Source organism: Necator americanus (assembly GCF_031761385.1).
Source record: "Necator americanus strain Aroian chromosome Unknown Necator_2022.05.29.01.07, whole genome shotgun sequence".
NCBI lineage: Eukaryota > Metazoa > Nematoda > Chromadorea > Rhabditida > Ancylostomatidae > Necator > Necator americanus.
Window position 1 is genome coordinate 231,539 of NW_026986548.1, and position 20,900 is coordinate 252,438.

Consider the following 20,900-nt stretch of genomic DNA (forward strand, 5'->3'; position numbering starts at 1 on the left):
AACAAAATGAATATCGAAATTCGTTTTTTGCCCGAACCGGTGCAATTGCAGAACAAGCCAATTCCCGTCGTTGACACCCTCTGTTCAGTGTTTTTGCGAATTCTATCATTCTCCGTGTTTTCCCTGTTCTAGTGATTTCTTTTACCAGAAAATTATTCTATTCGGATGCTTGCAGTTGCAGTTCTACGATTTGGTAACTATCGATCGCTGCTCAGAAAAATATATCTATACCAATAATTGCTGGAGGGTTGTGGGCGCCTTCATTTCTCCTGTAAATTTTACCTCGTGTTTTGGTTCTTCTGTGGCAACGAACTCAGTTCTGCCACATCGAGTCTACTTAAAATTTACTAACCAGAAGAAAACTTGTTCTTTTTACTTACTTACTTGCTAATTTGAAGAACTTCAATGTGTTATTGTTTTTGCAGTGAATTTCTTCTAGTCCTTTAGGTAACAACTCAGCATGACTTCTAATGATTGTGTTAATGGTAATAGGGAGAGTAATCCAACAGAAGAAAATGGTGAGTCCTCACGTCTATCTCATCGATGCTAACAGTGTGAGTAATTTCCCATGGACTATTTTTCAAGCTCCATTTTCTAGAGGAAGGTATGGAAGAAGGCGAAATTACCGATACTGAGGACTCGGGCTTCATACCCGTTATTGAAGGTTTTTTCCGTTGATATATTTGCTTTAGTTATAATTTGCGATGTCGTGTTCGAACTTTCCGTAACATTCTATCTTTTCCTCGTAGATTCGAGACTTAAATTGTCATACTTGACATTTGCAGTTTCTCTTGATCTTTTTGCCTTTAGGGATTTTCATTTTAGGTAAGGTATTAAGTGCAGCTGCTGATTCCAATGATATAAGTGACTCAAGCGATCCTCTTGGGAGCGAAGATGATGAACCTCCAGAGGAAATTCTTAACAAAGTTGCTAGAAAGGTATGTAACTTTTTCTGACTTCCACTAAATTACAGGACAACGTTTTAGTGAAATCTGCAGCATTCTGGATGTATAGTCAAAATGTCACTAAGCTCGGTGCAGGTGCCTAAGCGACTTCGCCATAGCGTAGCGATTGGGGTCGAGGTGGGACCATCCCGAACAGCAGCGATGAGCAGTGCTAGCAAGGGTCTCACGTCTTTCCCAAGCGCTACGCTATGGCGAAGTCGCTTGGACATCTGCACCGAAATTCATGTCATTCTCGCTAGATCTAGATTCATCTCGTTTCCTTTAGAAAGTTGAAGAGAGCGGTTTGCTCACGCAGGAAATTGATCCTAAGCTTTGTTTTATGTGCCAAAAAACACCACACAAGTATAGGTAAATGTCATTTTTGTGAATATATTTCGGTATCTTCCTCTTGACTTTGAGTATTTCAGATGTCCAAAATGTGATCTCAGAACTTGCTCCGTAGTATGCTCAAAACAACACAAAGAAGTCAAAAATGTGAGTACTTGCTCATCTCGATTCGATTTGTAGAACGAAGTTAATGTGTTTGGCTAAGAGAATCATTATATATAGTCGTCGTCCAGAGCTTATGTCTTCCTATGCGTTAGATCCTCGATGAAGACATGGAGTAAAATGTAGTTGGAGGGGCCACAGTGGCACCCTTATTCATCGAAGTGGATAATCAAATCAATGGGGGCCGTAGGGCCTAAGCTTTAGTTAAGCATTAGTCTTAGAAGATCTATGACATGAAGGCTAAAGTTACTGGGAGAAAAAAGAGCGTCAGGAAATAAGGGTGCCACTGAGTGCCGCTCCTCACTACACTTTCCTTACCATTTACCATTCTATTATTACCATGCACCATGCATTGCATTTTTTGACCCTTTCCAGTCATCTAATAGACTAAAATAAGAGGACTTCATACGCATCTTATAACCTGTTATACATCGGAGAAATGAAAGGTTGCTGTACTACATTCGATGTTTTAGTTATTCTGTTTATTCATTTTACTTGCAGATGTACACTTTTTTGAAAGCGGGTTTTCTGCTGAAAAGAGCGTATACCTATTTTGCATGATCTTGTGCATATAGATTTTGTACTTTTCTCCACAACTCTTCTCACATATTTTTGACCTACCCAGTACTTGCTTCATCTTTCCTATCTCTGTTTTGCATTCGATTCCGTTAGCGTCCCTGTATTCGGATAGAGATGAGTTTTATCTCTTCTTCTTCTCTTTGACCTCCTCTATCTGCCTCAGATGCTTAAGGAGGTAACATTTTTCAGTGTGATGGTGTTCGTCCACCTTTTCAACCTGTTTCGAAGCTCTCCCAATTTGACGCTAACAAGTCTGTTCAAGACCAACGATTTCTTCATGCAGTGCAAAGCAGCGTGAAAAACCCATCACTGTTGAGCTCCCCTTTACCATCTACTTCCAAGGAACAACGTCATGGATTGGTACGACTCATCGCCTCTGAACCTATCATTTGTTATTGTTTTGATGGAGGAATTCGTTTCTGTTTTGCGCACGTACTCAAAAAAATGTTAGAGATCAGAAGGATCGTTGAACAGGGCGTCATCTTTAAAAATTTGGAAGTTCATAGCATGAGAAACGTTTTTGGTGTGGCGGAAAAATTCAGTGCGCCATAGCTTTCACTTTGAAGTAGTGCAGCTGGCGCAGCGTGTAGCCCAGCGGGTCATGCTGCTGCTGCGAAGAACTTTTGCTTGACAATACCACAAGCTATCTTAGTATGCTCGGTCAACATTATATATTAAGATGTCTGAAGAAAGGAGATTGTCAAAGGCTATGGAGCATGGAGGTCAATTTAGTGCGAAAGACGAGAGCGAGGAAAATTTGGAAGGATTTCGACACAAGGTAGTTTGCAGTTTGGTCTCATTGATTTACTTTCAGTGTATTATCTCTTAAGGTCAATTCGGTGAAAGAGCGTTACCTTATGCAGAATGCCCTGCGTCGTCGCATTTGGCTTTCCTTCAGTGATGATAAAGGTTTGGCTTCCAGAGTTTTTAACCTATTTCCTCTCATTCTCTGCTTCTCTGAGTTTTACAGGCGGTGAAGACAGTTCACGACATGAGCAGTTTTCGGATACAATATTTTGGTGTGTTGATCTCATTTTCAACAAGCAACTCGAAGGCGATTCGATCTCCACTTACACGTATCGTGTTCAGAATATCCCCGAGACTATCAGACTCGTAACGGTTTGTAATCTGCTTCATTTATCGTTCCTCCAATATCGTTTTTTTTTTTCTATGAAGATACTACGGCAGTTTCTTAAACCCCGACAACATGGATGCATCGTTTCAAGATCGGACCTTGACTTGGAGAAATTGTCGCCGTTTATAGAAGCTGGAATTGAGGGAGTGAATGGATTTATGCGGGTGCCAGGTTATGAACCTGAAAGGTTGGTTTATTGTCAGAGTCGCACCTACTGCTACTTTTTTTTGGGAATTTAGGTTCTACCTGGTGGACCTCCAGAAGGATGTACTTCATAACACAAGGAATCGTGTGATTATTGACCATCCAAAGATAATTATAACCTTGGACACAGAATTTATCACATCTTACTGTGTGGGTCCGGAAATTTACTTAACAGCATCATTTTCCCTTTATTTTTCATTTCCTTTTTCGATATTCAAGTTCTTTTTTATTACAGCTTATATCGGAAGCTGAAGCAGAGGAAATTAGACAGAAGCAGCGTCAATCGAGGGCTATGGCTCGATCGGCTCAGGAGGTGTGGTTTTCTTTTCGGAATCTTCGGACTCTTTCTCCCTCTCTCTCTCTCTCGCATTCTGACATTTCATTGAAAAGGGAGCAAGATAATGCATCGTTCTTTTGAGAACTGTATTGTTTGTTTTTGATCTGAAATTGCGAGCATGACTCTGTAGGTTGTGTGCCTGGAGATCCGATAACTCCACTGACAGCGGGAGAGCTAAGATTTACTGGTACTTACTACTATATAGAGTGGCAAACTAAATAATTTCTAGTTCTTTTCAAAAAAAAAAAATTGGAAAGATGAGCGAAATTGCAGTTTGCAGAGAGAGAGAGAGGTACTGAGTAAGATCTGCTAGTGCCTTCTAACTGGAATGCGTTTTCTCAAATTTTAAGCATTCGTTTTTGGTGTCCGGATAGACAGTTGTATTTTTTAGTTCTTATTCGTTCTGGGTACAGTGAGTTTCTTTTATTTTGACACCATGAGTTCTACTTCAAGGCATAGATGCGATAGAGAGCAGCCGGACCCTCTAGTTCATGAGGTGCAGCGCCAGTGATGAGTATCCCTTCGCCGACCGTCCAAAAGTGAAAGAGGTCGGAGCACCGCTCCCGATTGTCGAATTTATGTTTCAAGCTTTGGGATTCTTGCCAATCAGTGTTATTTCTTTTGCTTTTGATAGATTCTACTACATTCGCAGAAATACAACTGTAGTGAAACATATAACCTTGCAAAAATATTCAACAGGTGGATATCTTCATATATTCCTTAGGACTTGAAATCCTCAAGGTCTGCAGTTTTGCCTTTTGAAATAAATATTTGAGAGGGAATGTATCTCCATTTCGAATATTTTTTTGAAGATTACATGTTCCACTAGTTCTACGAGTGTTGCGGCACCCGTTATAAGCGAAGGAATAACACCGATTCGCATAAATCTTAATACTTGAAAAAGAAATCGAAGTATCAAGATCGAGGAAAGTTATTGTACTCCACCAAAGCATAAAAAAGATCAATTTCTTATCAAAACAAAAAAGACTTTATTTTTGTGGAGAGGCGACCCAGTTCAAACCTCTGTGCATGTTTTTGAAGGGTAGATGTTGCAATGTAACCGCGAAACCAAATTGTGAAGTGTCATTTGCCGTCAATATATTTTGGTGTGCTGGGCATGGTTGTACTATTTCCGCGAGAATTTCTAATGTGTTCCGAGACATGTTCTGAATGAACAAGAGAAACAAATCCAAGGAGTACTCTCCAACTTTCCTAGCGAGCTCTTATTTTACTCTTATGAAGCCATTCCTGACACTTCCCCTGTGAGCAAATTGTTATCGTTGAGAGGTGATTCGAATCCTATCACAATCTTTTTACGATGTTGAGACAAAATTCACTTTTATCGGAATATTCCTCTTTTTAGTCATAACGATTGTGTCAGTTCGCACATTGTAGTATCTTAGCACCTTTTTCAACTTTTTTTCGTTTTAGGGGAGTAGTCATGACTTTTCTCATGGCGATGAATTTCGAGGTCGCCGAAGTTTCAGAGGCGGTAGAGGTACACAACGAGGCGGATTTCGTGGAGGGTTTCGTGGTCAAAATGACTACAGAATAAGTCGCGGCCAACGAGGAGGGTTTTGGGTAATTTCATTGTGCAATTTGATTTTGGATTTGGAAAGCTTTCCTGTTATTTGACTCTGTGTTTGTAGGGAAGAGGAGGTAGTGGCAAAAGATTTTCGGACCATGACGATTTCGGCTATCAGCACAAGAAAGTAAGAGGGGGACGAGGTGGAGGGGAACGAGGACTTCGCCGTAACTACAGGTGAGTTTTCTTTTTCTCACTGTGGAGTATACCACTTCTCGGTGAAGTTGTTACCTGTCCGGTTGGTTAAGTTCCTTTTTTAATTTTTTTTTTTTTTTGCGCAGGAGTCTCGACGAGGAATTTGATCCATTTGAACCTTTCGAGGGACCAATTCGCCTGCCTCGTTCATATCTTGGAAGTAAAAATGATGGCGACGGGAGCGCCAGTGCTGATTCGCAGGCGGCTAACAGTCAGCGTAGCGAACAAAATAATGCGATGTCGAATGGAAATGAATAAGCGGTAGAGGAGTAAAATTTTTTTTTATAAAATCGTTTCTTTTTTATCTTATTGTTATTTCTAAGTATGACTTTGTTACTGCATTATTCTTTAATTTTTGCGTATGTTTGGATTTTTGCAATTTTTGCATATATCAATCAAACCCTCTGGGCTTTGTTAGTCACCACTGGTTACCGTTTCCTTAACGATTTCATACCTCTTCAGGTTTTTGCTTTTTTAACTTGTGTCATTTGCGTAATTACGTTTCCTTCAAAGTTTGCATTCAGAAAGATTGTTAGTATTCGACTTTCAAGTGATTGCACAATTGTTGTCCGCTCCTTTCGTTACTTTTCGTTCGTTCTCTTTCCGTTGCATCTGATTCTCTGTGGAATGAACTATATTCCACAGAATTAGTCTGATTTGTTGAATAATACCTAGCAGTGGCCATCTGAAGGGATTTTTGACTAGGGAATGATGCCCACAAAACTTCTGCAAGGAAGTCAAAGTCTGCACAAGACTTATTTGTCGTTTACATCTTTTCACGATTTAGTGTGCTACTCTCCGACAGAAATCTCTGTGACTACCTCAGATGCTAAGATGTTTCACTGGTATAAAGTTTGTGTTATTGCTGTTGTTGTTGTTGTTAAATTTTTTATGTTGTTACCCGATCTTCTCTGCCAAATAAAGTGTTGAGAATTTGGTTTTAATGTATTTCAGTTGTTTGTGAGACATTTTTACTTCACTTCATTCAGTCTGACTGCGAAATTCCTTCCTGCCTGGATGATTGTCGCTGACGCAAAATCTCGTAGTAAATTAGTTTTTCAGCACGAATGAGTGGTAGCGTGTCAGAGAGTTCTTCAGATGTGCAGCTGACATCCATGAAGCCTGTCAAAATCTCGGATGCGGTGGAATGTCGGATGGATGGTTGGTTTTAGTATCTCTTCTTGAACACAGAATGATATCCTTAGTTTCCTTCGTGAAGTGCTCATCTTCGAAAAGACTTTGTGACCAGAATTATTTCATTGATATTCATTTTACTGCGTAAAATGTTCGTGTGTTAAGAAAGTGGGGTCGAGTACACATCTTCATTTGATGGCACAATAGGAGGGATGGATGTATCAGGAGTGATTCCAGGTAACACTTTTTTTCTCGAAATTTTGTGTCTATTATTTTGAACCTGCGGTTCATTTTATTGAAGCTCTTATCTTTTCAACAGCATCTAACGACGAAAATGGTGAATACGATCGAGCTCTTGGGCGTTTTATGCGCAACGAGATCGACTATGACGAGTTCATGCGACTTACAGGTGGACAAACCATCGAGGAGGAGATGGCCGCTGACGGCGCAGGTACTATTCACGTCTACCAGTAGTGTCACAAATATGTATTCTCTATTTGGGAGAGGAGTGAAGCGCAGTGTTAAGAGATTCCGCAGCGTTATTATGGTCGGTGGTTCGCCTCCGCCCTGGCCCAACTAACAATTCATCTTTCCGGATTCTATAGAATCGGTACTAGACTTGTTTTGGAAGACGAAGCACTGGATTGGTAGTTAACTTATACGTTTCTGATTTGAAATCAAAGGTTTTTGATGCGTCCTGAAGAAATGGAGCAACGCCGACCCACATTATCCTCTATCTCTTATTCTACTAACACAAGTTACCTCGAAAGTGTCATACTTATCTTCTTCTGTTGTCCTCTTCTCATCTAAGTGAACCATTTTGGCTAGCAATTATATTAATGAGCCGGCTCATGGACGTTTACTGTCATAGTTTCCTAGGAGAACCGTTTAATCCATAATTCTGGGATGAACTCTTGTAACAACCTAAAATATTTTGCTAAATTATCGTTCAAACTCTTTTTTTAGGAGATTCAATAGAAGACGATATAGAAGAAGAGCTTGAATACGCCACAACGGATGAAATGCAGGTTCGTTACGGAATGCCTAAGTGACTTCTAAATGTAAAATATAAGTATTTTTCTATTTGGAAAGTTCCAGACTCATCCGGTCAAGAGCGAGTTTTCTTCCCGGGCTGGCAAAGATCTTCCCGTTCACGTAAGGAATCTGATGCAAGAGGTGATTTAATTATTTAAATCTGTGACAGCCAATCACTGGATACGTTAAAGTGTGACAAAGTGATATACAAGGTTGGAGGGCTTGCATTCTACTCACTCAATAATAGTGATTTGAATCGTTGGGTTTAAACTATTCAGAATTCCATGGTGAATCAAAACTTGTTTCAATTCTTTTGTGGTGCTTAAAACATATTAATCATAACGTACAATTTTAGATAGTTAACGATGAACTCGGCGCTTGTCGAGCCGATGCTCTTTTAATTCCTGCTCCAATGGAAACGGATGAAAGTCAACCATCGACTTCTCAGTCCGGTGCAGTGGATTCGAGCACGGAACGGGAAAGAATCCCAAGGAAGTTGAGCAAGACCATGGATGCCCTGTTGGGCCATGCTAACGTTATATACGCTAGGGGAAACACTCAAGAAGCGTTGACCGTGTTGCTTGAAGTATGTCTTCCCATACTTTACAGACAACATTAGCATTTGTCCCGAAAGCGGTGTTTTATATGTTAGTAAGAATTAATCTTTTTTTAAAGGTCATCCGTCAAGAACCTCGAAATGCTGCCTCGTACCGTCAAGTTTCTGATATCTACGAAGAACTGGGGGATTGTCAGAAGAGTTTACAGTGAGCTTCTTCTAAAGTCTCATTTCTTCGTTGTTTTGAATTTTCAAATAATTGTTATATTGGAATTAGATACAGTAGCATCAACGGTCTTACTCTTTTCGCTTCTGTCCTATTGTTTACAGTGGTGATTTTTCCTCGTCTTATTTCTTTTGATTGCTATAGATATGGTCTACTCGCTGCACATTTGGATCCAAGAACTCCTGCTGAAGATTGGGCTCATTGGGGAGACGAGTCGAAAAAGCTCGATCTTATCGAAGAGGCTGCTGCTTGTTATGGGCGAGGTATGTCTATCTTGTGAAATATCGAATTAATACAGTACTGCAGAGAATTTGTCAGTCTTCAAGTTTCTGAATGGCAGTGAATGTTTTCAGCTGTGCGCTTAGACGTAAAGAATTGGAAATATTACGAGAGTCGTATAGAAATGTTAGATATTCTTGGTATGTTCTGTTTATTGAATAGAATATTAAATAAGTTCTATATTATCCGTCATCCCGTTTACTTCTACCTCGCATTTGCTAGGCCATATTGATGGACCCTCTTTGTAGTTCTGATATTTCTTTGAGGTCTTCGACCATTGGCCATGCGCACACGCCTGCAAGCTGCACAAATGATTAACCCATCTCAAGCCGGAGTAGATTTCGAATGGTTTCATGAATTAATCAAAACGGTGAGATTTTTCTATTGCTTACCATTCGGCATGAATTATGTTGCTGACGCATGGAACTATTTGCTCGCTTCCAGCTCTTTTCGACATGAGATCGCGGGTGGTTTAGGTTCTTGACGTTTTTACGTTCACATCGAATGCTGAAAATCTCCATAGAAATGTTATTTAGGTGGCACAATACTACATTACTATAAACGATGAAGATCGCGCCATCCTTGCACTGGAAGCTTTCGTGTTACGTAGCAAAGAATTTGGAAGATCTGCAGACAATCAACATGAAACGTTGATAGGTTGCACTGGATTTTCATTAAATTTTTACTGTGTTGATGTTAACAACAAGAAAGGGAGATAGGTTATGGGAACCCTTCGCTTGATTGGTTGGAACCTATTGTCTCGGCTCGAGCTCAAATATTTGTGGTTACAATATACTGTGTTTGAAGTTCCCGTTTTTCTTCTACTAAAAACTTCTCTTCGATTTTTCTCCCGACATGATGCACTCCACCATTGGGAAGGAATCGTGATCGCTATTAATCTTACTATGATCTCTTTCCGGAGCGCAGTGATGTACGCTTTCTCGAGGAAAAATGCTAACGCTTTTTAGATAACAAAGGTGACACAGTAGATCATGACTTCGAAAGGATGATCAGGTGTCAAAGAATGGGAAAAGTATGACGAAATAGCTAATATCAGATGATTACGTATGCAGGGATTTTTAAGTACCTAGTAATGTTGGTTGTTACAATTTTCAACTTCCCTAGGCAGAAAAATGAAATTGTTACGATTCGATATAAAAATCCTTCCATTTCAACAACCTTTAGTTTTCTGTCTTATTGGGAACGAATTTCCAAAAATTTACCGTACTTCAGTTCGAAATTTTCTGCTTGAAAAGGTACTTTTTTATTCCCCAACTTTCTCGTTGCACTTGAAAAATCTTGCCTTTAATGGCTGTTACGGTAACAAAAGCAATGGGCGATCATTCAACTCATGGAGTGTCGAGAAAAGAATGTGTAAAATTGTTCTAATGTTTTTTCTGGGAAAAGAGTTGTGTTTTAATGGTTTGCGAAGTTTTCCGTCTACTTTTTCCTATTCGATATCCGTTTCCTGGCCGCTAGTATCTACTCTTTTTTTTCCTGTGATTTGAGCTGGAAATAGAAAGTGAGAAAATAACCCCCCCCCCCCCCCCCCCCCGACTTCTGTAAACCCTTAGAATATAAGAAGTAATCGAGAGGATAAGGTTTTGTTGAGAAGAACAACAGGTGCGATAGTATGTGTTCATGATGCGTCCTCCTTAGTTGAGAAGTTGATTAGAGAATGCAATCTCTGGCTTGATTCGAATAGATCGGAATAAACTATAGAGGTTCATTTCGGGATGATTGCACATCCTGAAGATTTTACAACTGCAGATCTTCGCTTAGTTGCGAAGAAACCTCGTTCTGATTTGATTTACTCCTTTTGAAGTGAATCTATAGTTACAATGGTAAACAGATTGCTTCAGGTATGTGGATGGCAAAGAGCAAATTCACTGAAGCTGCAAAGTCGATATTCGCTTTGTGCGACGGCATTTCGGTATCGAACATATCGGATGGAACACCAGCTATGTCGGTACGAGCTCGGTTAATGTTTGAGATCACTGCAATCCTTTCGAAAAGTCTGATAATTAGTGAAAATAGGTTATACACAGCACATTTCACACCAATGACGGCTTCGACGTTCACTAGTAAATATCCTTTATTCGCTAGAAGTGTTTCAGATTTCCCTTTCACACGGCACTTATTCGGTCGAGCCGTTTCCACCAAAAAGCGACGTTGAGTTTCATGTGGACGAGTCATTCAGTACTATAACTCTCAGTCGACTGATAGTTTGTTTCATTGGTTTGGGAAGGAGAGACTTGGCTACAGTGAGTCGTTATTTTCTACACTAAAACTATATGTAGTATTCTTACCTCAAAACCAGTAAAATGTTTATGACTGCATTATTTTTTGATTAAGATGTTGTATGTCCTGATTTGGTCCTATTTTTAGCCACTGAAAGAAATTCTTCTCAAGAGAAATTTGACTAATCACAATGAGGAGCCATATGTGCTCGAAATCGCCAGGGCGTTCTACAACTGTGATGCGTTTAAAACCACAAAGGTTGGTTTCGACGCGTCTGCCTCCTCCGCTTTTTATTACTGTATAATGAATTCATTTTCTCTTCGACGTTGCATACGGCTGGTACGAAGGCTGTTATTGTGGGTAGACAGTCTTCGTTTTAAACTATTAATGGTTGCGAGCATTACAGTTGTTTCTGGAAAGTTTGCAAGAATGGAACAACTACTGTGATAATGCGGAAATGTGGTTCATTTATGGAAATACAGCTGCCGTGAGTCAAATGTTTTTCTATAGGAACTTGTTGGAGATTTACCTACCTCATTTTTTTTATTTCATCGAAAACATATGTGGCGTGAATATACATATGATATTTGAATTCTAAATAGTCAGTCACCTATTATTTTTTGTATTTTATTACTGCTAAATCAGCATCTACTTCACTAGTGCTTTCTTAGATTTTCGCAGAAGTTGACAGAATGTTTCAACTGTATTGTCGATACCAGTCACAAACATCTGCTCATATTATTACACTAGTCATTTTGCGTATGCTAAAAACATGCATATGAGCGTATGAGCATATGCAAATGTTTCATAAGATGGTGATTACGGCTCATATATGCTCATAGATAAGCGAAGATTTTTTTATCTTGACAAAACATCCAAACTAGATAGTATTTAAACATGCTGCTTTCAAACAGTTCAGTTGTTTCCGTTTCCAAGTTTACAAAAATCGACTTATGTTCTAACAAAGGTTAGATATGATATCATTTTGCTTTGCATATCTCATATCGGAATTTGCTACAGGCTTTGAAAGATATTCCAACTGCGATGGAATCGTTCGAAAAGGTGCTACAAGTAAATCCCGGCCACGTCGACGCTCGAATCAACTTATCTGGTCTGCAGCAGAAGATTGGTCAGTCGGATCGTGCGTTAGAAACTCTACAAGATTACGACTTGGATACATGCACCCATCTTCCGGTTGGTTATTCTATTTTTCTTTTCAATGCAAAATAGTGGTAAATTTCACTGTGGTCATCATATTCTAATGTATTCATGCAATTTTCATACAGTTCGGTGAAAATTCTGATTTGTTGCGCATTCTAGCGTGAGCGGTCACGTGGACAGCGCCGCTGTTTTCAGAAATCAGCTGGTTACTGCGAATGCATAACTGTACTTCTTGAGTGGCTGGCTTCTATGTAGCTTGAAAATTTTCGAAGTAGTTCTTTTAAAAGTATGAAGCTTGTGGATTTGCGTTCTATAGAATACTAAATCCAGTAAGAGGGAATATAACTGTCTTGAACAAAATGATTTTTAACTCTTTTTTAAAAGAGAAAATTTAAGACTTATCTCCGTACTTCTAGAGATTAACTGTTCATATTCTTCTTTGCAGGGACCACTCTGAGTTGACTGAGTTATTCGGGTATTAAAGTAAGATATCAAAAACCCCGCAATTGTTAACTTCATGGCGAGCAAGAATGATCCAGCCATTGTCGAATTTGTAAATTAAATTATTATTATTTTTAAATATTAATTATTAAAAAATTTGACAGCGACTTCCTCAGCCAAACAACTAATTTAAGGTCTCTGATTTTGAGCTGGTGAAATGAGCTGGATCTTTGCTATTATTGTCTAATGTTTCGTTATATTTGGTAGGTTGTTGTACAGTAGCGATAGTCAGGTAAAAACGTCCTGAAGGCCGGCGCGAATGCGTAAACGTCCTCGAAATGACGCGGTAAAGCTGCGATTGATGTGTGATCGTCGCTTGATACGATCGAACTGTGTATTTTTTCTCTTAATCATCTCTGCAGTGCTGACTGCAACAGATGTGGATGCTACCGAACGCAGCTGCTACATCCACCGCTCCTCTTCAAGCGCAATCGCTTAATGACTGTACCAGGCTTCAGATCATACTTACCCAACTATGAACAAACATTAATGATTTTTGCAGAAATTTTATTCCCTTCTATGATGTTTGATTTTTACTCTTGCGAACTAAACTGTTGCGTAGGATTTCAGGATGAAAGGCTGCTTATTCGACAAGCAGACGTCCTTTTCGAATCGCAGAAAACAGAGCAGTTTGTTCGTTGTTGTCGAATGCTTCTCACTCCTCACTTTTATGAAGTCCATCGCAATCAAGAAACTGCTAGTAGACGCCGCAGCTCTAAAAATGGTATGTTATTTTGTTTGTATACCTTTAAAATGTAGACGTTCAGATCTTCTGTTCAAATTTTTGATACAGGAAAAGTAAATCTTGGAAGCGAGTACTGAGTGCATCAAAATACTTGCTTCTTCTATGAACCTTTGCAGTAGTACCCAAGTCACCATGGCTTCATAGTAGTTACACATTTGATGACTTAAATCATCTTCGTCACTTTAATTGAGTGGTCTGTCTTTTTCGAAGTCAGTCTCCCTGAATTCTTCGAAACACTAACAAACGCCATATTCAGTGCTATAAAACCTATGAGCTGTGGAAAAATTGTTTCGAAGAATTCCATTTGTTGCTGATGATCGGTTGTACACTTAGGAATTTTCCTAAGCAATACTCTACGCGTTGCTGCGATGAACGCCATCACTAATACGAACTGGGAGAAGTTTGTACGCCGTCTAGGAACAGCCGCTTTTAATGAACGTCGTAGTGTTGACGATATAGATCCAGCTTTAGTAAGTATTCAGTGAAAGATTGTGAAGTTAATGTCTCAAAATGTTCTCCATTATTGTTTCAGATCCATGATTACTGCCTGAAACTTATCGAATGTCTGCTTGCAGCTAAGCGTTATCAGGTACGTGAGGTCATATTACCTCAGGTGTCATTACCTAGTTCCGATGGCCAGTAATGTGTATATTTAGGATATGCTCGTAGTTTGCTGCTACGCTTTTCTACAGCCTCGCATCAATAAGTCGGAAAAGTTGGTGTTCTTCCTTGATTCTAGTCGAGATTTCTCTGTTTAGAATGGTAAAGGTCACTTGTAGGGCCACTACATTCCAAAATCTGTTGTATTTCTGTGCGATCAAAGCTCAGTGTTGGTCCGTTGCCTTCGAATATGTGCGATGGTATCACATGCTGACTAATGTGAGTCCTCCCAGTAGTTTGTGCAATGTTTTTTTTTCATATAATTCGTTGCAGACAGCCCATCAACTGGCTCTACCGAACAATCGCGAAGTGCTCTACAAACGACTATTCAATGCTATGAACTACGTCTTTGTGCATTCTCAGAATGTATCGTATCATCGTTATGTAATGAGATCGCTCGCTAAGGTGTCGAAAATATTTTCGCCGATTCTCTTTTCTGTGGGGTTCTTGTTTGAGTTATCTACCTACATATTTCTTTTTCAGTGTCCAGGAAACCATGCCCTTCAAGCTATATCAGGGAACAACTCGCTTATTACTGGGACTTATCGACACGCTCTTGGTGATTACCTCACATCGACCACCGGAACTTACATGGAAATCTTACATTTCAGGAGAGTATCTGCGAGTATGGAACCAAAATAAGAAAAATCCACTGATTTGCTTACTACTAGCATTGACTTTTACTCATATGTCATGTAAAAAGGACCTTAGCAGTAGACATATGATTGCTGTTCGGGTGAGGCTTCAATTGTATTGTCTGAAAAGCAGTTATCTATTGTCGACTTTTTTATCTGTAGACCTTCCGTCTCCTCCTACTGTGTCGCTTTGCATTCTAGGGAGTTGCGTTTATGAAATTGTACGAAAAGAATCGACCATGTCGTCAGGAGAGTTATTATAATATTGGTCGTATGTTTCATCAGATGTCTATAACTCCTCTAGCGATCTACTTCTATGAGAAGGTGAGTGCAGTGAGCCCATGAATCATTTGTCTGTTAGTATTTTTTATGATTTCGACAAAAAGAAGTGACACTCCTTTAAGGTATTCCACTTTTCTTCTAAGATCGTCTGATCGGGGAGATTAGTAGCATTTTGAATTAGTTATTATTATTTTCTTGTTTCAGGTACTCGCCGAACCACCTCCTCTTGTTTATTACACTGACGATGAAGGAAATGAGGTTTTACGTCCGGACAGCATGTGAGTACATGTAAAAGTCGTGGTTTTGTTGCTTCTAAGGAATATATAAATATAGATGTTTTCAATGTATAGATGTTTTGGGCACTTTTTTGTTTTGTTTCAGGTACGACATGCGGCGCTTTGCTGCACACAACCTCGCATTGATGTACCGTGCTAGTGGGAACGACTATCTTGCTCGAAAGATGTATGCAAAGTACTTAGTGGTATAAGATCGGTAATGTAGCTTTCTTTAAACAAATATAACTCAATTATTTCCATTGCAACATGATCTAGGTTGATCTCATTTCCATTCAATGCTTTCGGTTCCTTGTTGTTGTTGTTCTGAAACAATTTTGAGTTCCGTGTCATGTGCAAATAAGTTCATTTTTCTATGCTTCATCAAGAGTGGGTTGTTTATTCACTTTCCTTATTGCTATTATCTTTCTTTATCGATACAATATGATTGGAATAAAACTATAGATCTATTTGTCGCATTGTCTTTGAAATTAGTAATGTCCTGAAATACCATTCCATAAAAAAAGAGATGTGAAAAGCTTCGTCTTCTATTGTTAGTTGTGGACAGATTGGCATGTTCGTGCTAGCGCTACTCGCGGATACTGTAGCTGTAAAACCTCACGAACTCGGGAAAGAGCTCGGTGCAGTGCGTGTTTGTGATTCCTCCTGTTGTTTTCCGTACCTTCCCTCATATTTTCCGTTCAGGTTCTGAGACGTCGTATCAACCAGCGGCTTTCCAACAAGGTAGTGCCTGAGTTAGGTCTCTGTATATGTGTTTACGATCTTCTCGAAGTCGGCGTCACATATATTCTGCCCGGCGAAGGCAGTGGACATACAAGAGTGAAGGTTGGCTGCATATTTTCCTTAACGATAAATGATTCCTATTGGTTTCGCTTGTTATTTAGTATTTCTTTTTTTTCGATTGCTGATTGTTTTAGTTTCGGCTGGTAGTTTTTCGCCCTCACGTTGACGAGGTTATCCAAGCACGGGTTGTTTCTTCTAATAGTCGTGGACTGACTTTATCAGTAGAGTTTTTCGAAGATATCACAATTCCTGCTGAGCGACTCCCTGAACCACATGTTTTTGAACAAAGCGAACAGGTACATTCGTTATCATTAAAAAGAATAGGTTAAAAGTATTGGTCAACAGTCTTCAAGTCCTCTTTTCTTGAAAACTCGGCATTGGAAACTGTATCTATGTTTTCTTGTTATGGCAACGAGGTTTGGTGAAACTTTATAATTGCCCTGGCGTTTCTACAACTTCGTCTTTATTAGAGACCTGAAAAGGGTTTGAGATCTTTGATGCTATGTATATCCCATCAAACTCTTCCTTTCTCCTTGTCAAACCTCGTTGTCGTCCCAAGTGCACTACGCAAGGACTGCAAAAAGAAAAATAAACTGACCAGCCTCACCGACAAGCGGTGCTGGTAAACCACCGCGTTCTTATAGATTGTCACCCAAGACGAATGAGATCCACACACTGTGCAGTATCCTTAAATACTGGTGTCTGAATGGTGTTAAGAAACTGCATGTGGGACATTCTTATAGTTCACAGAGTGTTGCGAACGGCGTAAAGTCATGAGTAATTGATAAGCACTCATTTCTGTTATTCATGGATGGATTAACTCGTGATAACTCACTGATACGTGCGGCATAAACGCTCTGTGGTCCGACAACTTCTGACCTCTAAACTGTTATTTCTGTAGGTTTGTCTATTTCAGATTGAATGTAGCCAGAGCTATTCTTGATAACCGTTACAAATCCGGATTCTGTTTTATGAAAACTAGAGAGAACCAAGATTTAGACTTTTTCTTGAGTTTCTACACACCATCAGAGAGTTATCGAGATATTGTACTAAACTACGTAGTTGTCGGCTACAGTCAAAAATCTATAAATAGTCATGATTTAAGAGGAAAAAAAATATCATGTTTCCTTCACATGTGCGATCTACTTTCATGCATTATCACATGTCCCGTTCCATCTGATTAATCTGTTAAAGTTAGACTGAATACTTCTCGCAAGGGTAGCATGTTGCTAGAGTTCGACTTGTCGAGTGTCAAAATAATTCGTCCAGGTCTATGGGTAAGCGGCGCAGCACACCGAGCTGCACTCTACACGTGACGATAGAAATGCACGTGCTTGACATGTTCGCTTTCATCTAGGATTTCTAAAACCGACAGTAACATTCAGAGTTAAGTATACTACATAAAAACCTTTAAGTTATGCATGTTGATTCTTTAAGCGTATGTAATCAAGAAAATTTGGGTTGAGTCATGTAATGGTAGTTTTATTTCACAAACAGAGTAATCATAATCATGATTACCTCACAGAAGTCCTCCTGTAAAGTAATCACGATCTACTGAATTAGGTTTCGCTAAAACAGACAAGGAAATACAGTTTCCCGAGCATTTCCGCGTGGTTGCAAAACGGATGCCTCATGCTGGAATCGAACCAGCGACCTTCTGTTTACTAGACAGACGCTCTGCCCCTGAGCCAATGGGTCGTTTGCGGGAGCCGTCTAATCAAAGAAGGGTTCCTATCTTCGAAACTAATTAGCTTCTTTCTGCAGGGTTGTTTACTTTTATTAGTTCTTGCTCACGTCAATAAAAATTTGGCATGAAGTTACATGAAGTGATTTTGTTTTAAATAGGTAGTGTTGCAATTATTTCTTTGATGTGGAGTTAACAAAATTTCGCTCGAAAACGCATAAATGTTTCCATTTTTTCTACTGTAGTAACTTTCTAGGCTAATCTGCCTCATTTAGGTTTGGTATTGGGAGTATCCATCTGAAGACGGACAACCGCCTGCAAGACTTTACATGGATCCCGGAAAAACAGTACGATTTCGAGTAGTGGAGAACATATTCAGGTAACTCTTCTATGTTAATCCACGACAATTTGCACTCGTGTAACTTCGTATTTCAAGAGATGTTAAACCGAATCTTACCCCAGAAGAGGCACAAAAGGAAAAATCATATGAAATTATTGGAACAATGGCTGAGACGGGGCTAGGATGTGTTGCTTGGTGGTCGCAGGATGCAGCTGAAGATGCCGGTGAAGAGGTTGAAGACATGGAGGAAGAGTAAGCTGCGAAACACGAAATCCTCTTTGGTCTCTTTTTAGGACTTTGTTTTCTGTTTTTCTTCTTGTTGTATTTAAGCCATCGCTGATTCATTGTTATTTTGGAAGTTTCAGCTCAATCTTTGTTTTTTGTTGTTGTTTGTACGTACATTTATTTAAAGGCAGCATACCAAGAATCTGGTGTGGTACGGATTTCAGGTGGAGTACTCGTATACGGGGTTGTAGATTATGGAGACCGGAGTGGTTTCGCTCATTGCTCCCTGAATCACTGCAAGCAGCCGACCCCTGAATGCTGCTTTGTAAGATGCCTTCTGTTGCAGCGCGCCACCTTTGCACGCGTCCCTTACTACAGTCCGAGTTGATTTTCGACGAATCGCAGGGCGGAGGCGGCGCAAGGGGTGCAATAGATGGCGTCATACAAAATAGCATTCTGAGGCGGCTGTTTGCAGTGATGCAGGGAGAGATGAGCGGAACTGCCTCTGTCTCCATAATACAGGACCCCGTCTACGGATACTCCACCTGAAATCCGCACCACCTCAGATTCGTGGTATGCTGCCTTTAAGTTGCGCATTGCAATAGGCATTGCATCCCGAAAACCAATCTATACCTGGTATCCAGCAAATGTAAACTTGGATCTAAACGCACTTCTGTAATTTCTTTGGCCGCGTTATGCTAACCTTCAGTACTTGCGAACTTTCTGCAACTTAGATTTCATATTTTGATCACGTCTTATAAATTCTATTCCCAATAAAACTATTTTGTTAGTATATGTGGACTAGTAGCGACTTGCTGTTGAATGTTTTTCGGCCAACATTTTTAAGTCGTTATTTCGTCGGTTGTCCAGGTGCTTGACGTCGCATACCACACGTGACAAGTATGAATTGACCTTAACTATGATGCTTTTAGCTACGCAAGTGACATTAGAGTAGCGCACTCATCTTTGATATCTTGCTCCTCTTCATTGTTTTTAGAGGTTTGGGGAAACGGCTCTACTTTAATTGCGTGTAAAACTGCTGGTAAAGGTAATGAAACGTTAATAGTCTTTGCACTGGTAACACTGATAGCTGGCTTATCACTTGTAACACAACAGTATTAAATAAATGGAAAGATAGCCTGTGTTTTACGTACTCTCAGATAAGATAACTAGATTTTGTTTCATGCAGAAATCTTAAAGGCATCACCGCGAATCTGGCGTGTCAACTCGTGAACTACACCTTTCCTGTATCTGAACGTGGATAGATTTTTACAATTACAATTTTTACAGGCATCACCCCACGAATCTGGCAGGATATGAATTTTCGTTCGAGTATACCTATATCGGACCGTAGATTATGAATGCAGGGGTGGTTCCGCTCATTTCTCCCTGTACCCGTGTAAACAGACGGCTTCAGAGTGCGGTTTCTTACGACATCCTCTACTGCAACGCCCATCCTTGCATCCCGCCCCCGCCTGGGATTCGTCAAAAATTCATTCGAACGCCCCGCCCCGATGGGGCAATTCATTTCATTCGACGAATCGGAGGCTGGGGCGAGGCGCAAGGGCGACGTGTTGGAACACCGTCTATTTGCAGTGATGCAGGAAGAGATGAGTGGAATCACCGCTGTATTCATAATCTACCATCCAATATAGGTATACTCCAACGAAAATCCATATCTTGGTCACCACATCGATTTATCGGAAAAGGTGTTCACTGTGGTATACCCCAGGCCAATGGTAGCTACACATCCGTTTGAGTAGCTTCCTTTCCATTCGTTCAAGCCTCTTCATCATCGTTGGCAGTGCCAGTTTCACGATGAGGCAAATTGTGAGGCAAAAGGTAGACTCGCAGTTTGATTTCGTTGGTGAAGGTGGTCCATCACAGTGATTTTGTCAAGGAGTTAAATGCAGAAGTGGCCTTGGCGCATTTGTATTGAATTCCTCTCTCGTAACTCTTCAACACACAGCCCAGGTAATAGAACGAGTTTGAACGATTGTCCATTCACTCCGATTTCCGTTCAAGGTCTCAAAGAAACCCACATGCGTTTCCACTTATCGTGGCGAAGATGTAGTACCTGGGGTGCAGCTAGCTTCGATACAAGCTTGCCTTCCGCAGCGCGAAACTTCAGCACGCTGTCAAGCTTGTATCGACCTCACTATGTAACAACATAGTCAGCGTACTCGAATTCGGTCAAGGAGCACTGTAATAGTGCTAAGACGATGTCCGTAGTACACTGATCGACGTTTTCTGCCATTTTCTTGCTCCAGTTATCACTTCAAACAGTGTTGCACAACTGGCTGGTGTTCGAACTGCAGCAGTTGTTCTTTGGTTCATGTCATTAAGTAGACGAACGAGCTTTTTTGGTGCTCTATCGATGCGAAGCGAAGATGGCCTTGGTGAGGAGAGTCGAAAGGTGCTTAAAAGTCTAAAAAGGTCGCGCGTTGTTTCTTCGCGATATTTAATAAGTCGGTCCAGGGTGTTCCGCTCCAAAACCTTGTATAAAATACGCTGGAATGAGATTCCTCAATATATACTAGGGTCCGTGATGGATAATCCGCTCCAAAACCTTGTACATAACACGCTGGAAAGAGATTCCTCGATATATACTAGAGTCCGTGATGGATAATT

At 40.2% G+C, this 20,900-nt stretch overlaps 1 protein-coding gene across 4 annotated transcripts; it reads left to right on the forward strand.

Moving 5' to 3' along the window:
• Positions 1 to 460: 460 nt before the first annotated feature.
• On the forward strand, positions 461 to 18,300 carry RB195_026476 (uncharacterized protein; the record flags this gene model as incomplete). 4 transcript variants are annotated; one of them, XM_064176921.1, is made up of 47 exons in its annotated part: positions 461 to 518; positions 599 to 664; positions 826 to 938; positions 1,231 to 1,313; positions 1,373 to 1,439; positions 2,223 to 2,393; positions 2,713 to 2,811; positions 2,864 to 2,942; positions 3,004 to 3,152; positions 3,210 to 3,355; positions 3,408 to 3,522; positions 3,608 to 3,685; positions 5,141 to 5,290; positions 5,359 to 5,471; positions 5,576 to 5,700; positions 6,552 to 6,650; positions 6,789 to 6,860; positions 6,943 to 7,074; positions 7,590 to 7,651; positions 7,722 to 7,799; positions 8,014 to 8,244; positions 8,334 to 8,422; positions 8,585 to 8,703; positions 8,794 to 8,859; positions 8,986 to 9,089; positions 9,256 to 9,376; positions 10,582 to 10,688; positions 10,837 to 10,983; positions 11,108 to 11,218; positions 11,367 to 11,447; positions 11,981 to 12,154; positions 13,193 to 13,346; positions 13,701 to 13,837; positions 13,900 to 13,956; positions 14,024 to 14,082; positions 14,147 to 14,246; positions 14,301 to 14,432; positions 14,511 to 14,586; positions 14,639 to 14,763; positions 14,864 to 14,986; positions 15,149 to 15,222; positions 15,326 to 15,406; positions 15,775 to 15,862; positions 15,922 to 16,062; positions 16,155 to 16,316; positions 17,980 to 18,083; positions 18,141 to 18,300. In XM_064176921.1, the coding sequence occupies 47 exons, from the start codon at positions 461 to 463 to the stop codon at positions 18,298 to 18,300; spliced, it is 5,178 nt and encodes a 1,725-aa protein (XP_064070927.1). The 4 variants fall into 4 exon arrangements, with proteins under 4 accessions (XP_064070927.1, XP_064070928.1, XP_064070929.1 ...); XM_064176919.1 differs by lacking the exons at positions 461 to 518; positions 599 to 664; positions 826 to 938; ... (15 more) ...; positions 17,980 to 18,083; positions 18,141 to 18,300 and having other exon boundaries at positions 6,557 to 6,650; positions 15,326 to 15,431; XM_064176918.1 differs by lacking the exons at positions 6,552 to 6,650; positions 6,789 to 6,860; positions 6,943 to 7,074; ... (27 more) ...; positions 17,980 to 18,083; positions 18,141 to 18,300 and having other exon boundaries at positions 5,576 to 5,747.
• Between the last annotated feature and the right edge of the window lie 2,600 nt (positions 18,301 to 20,900).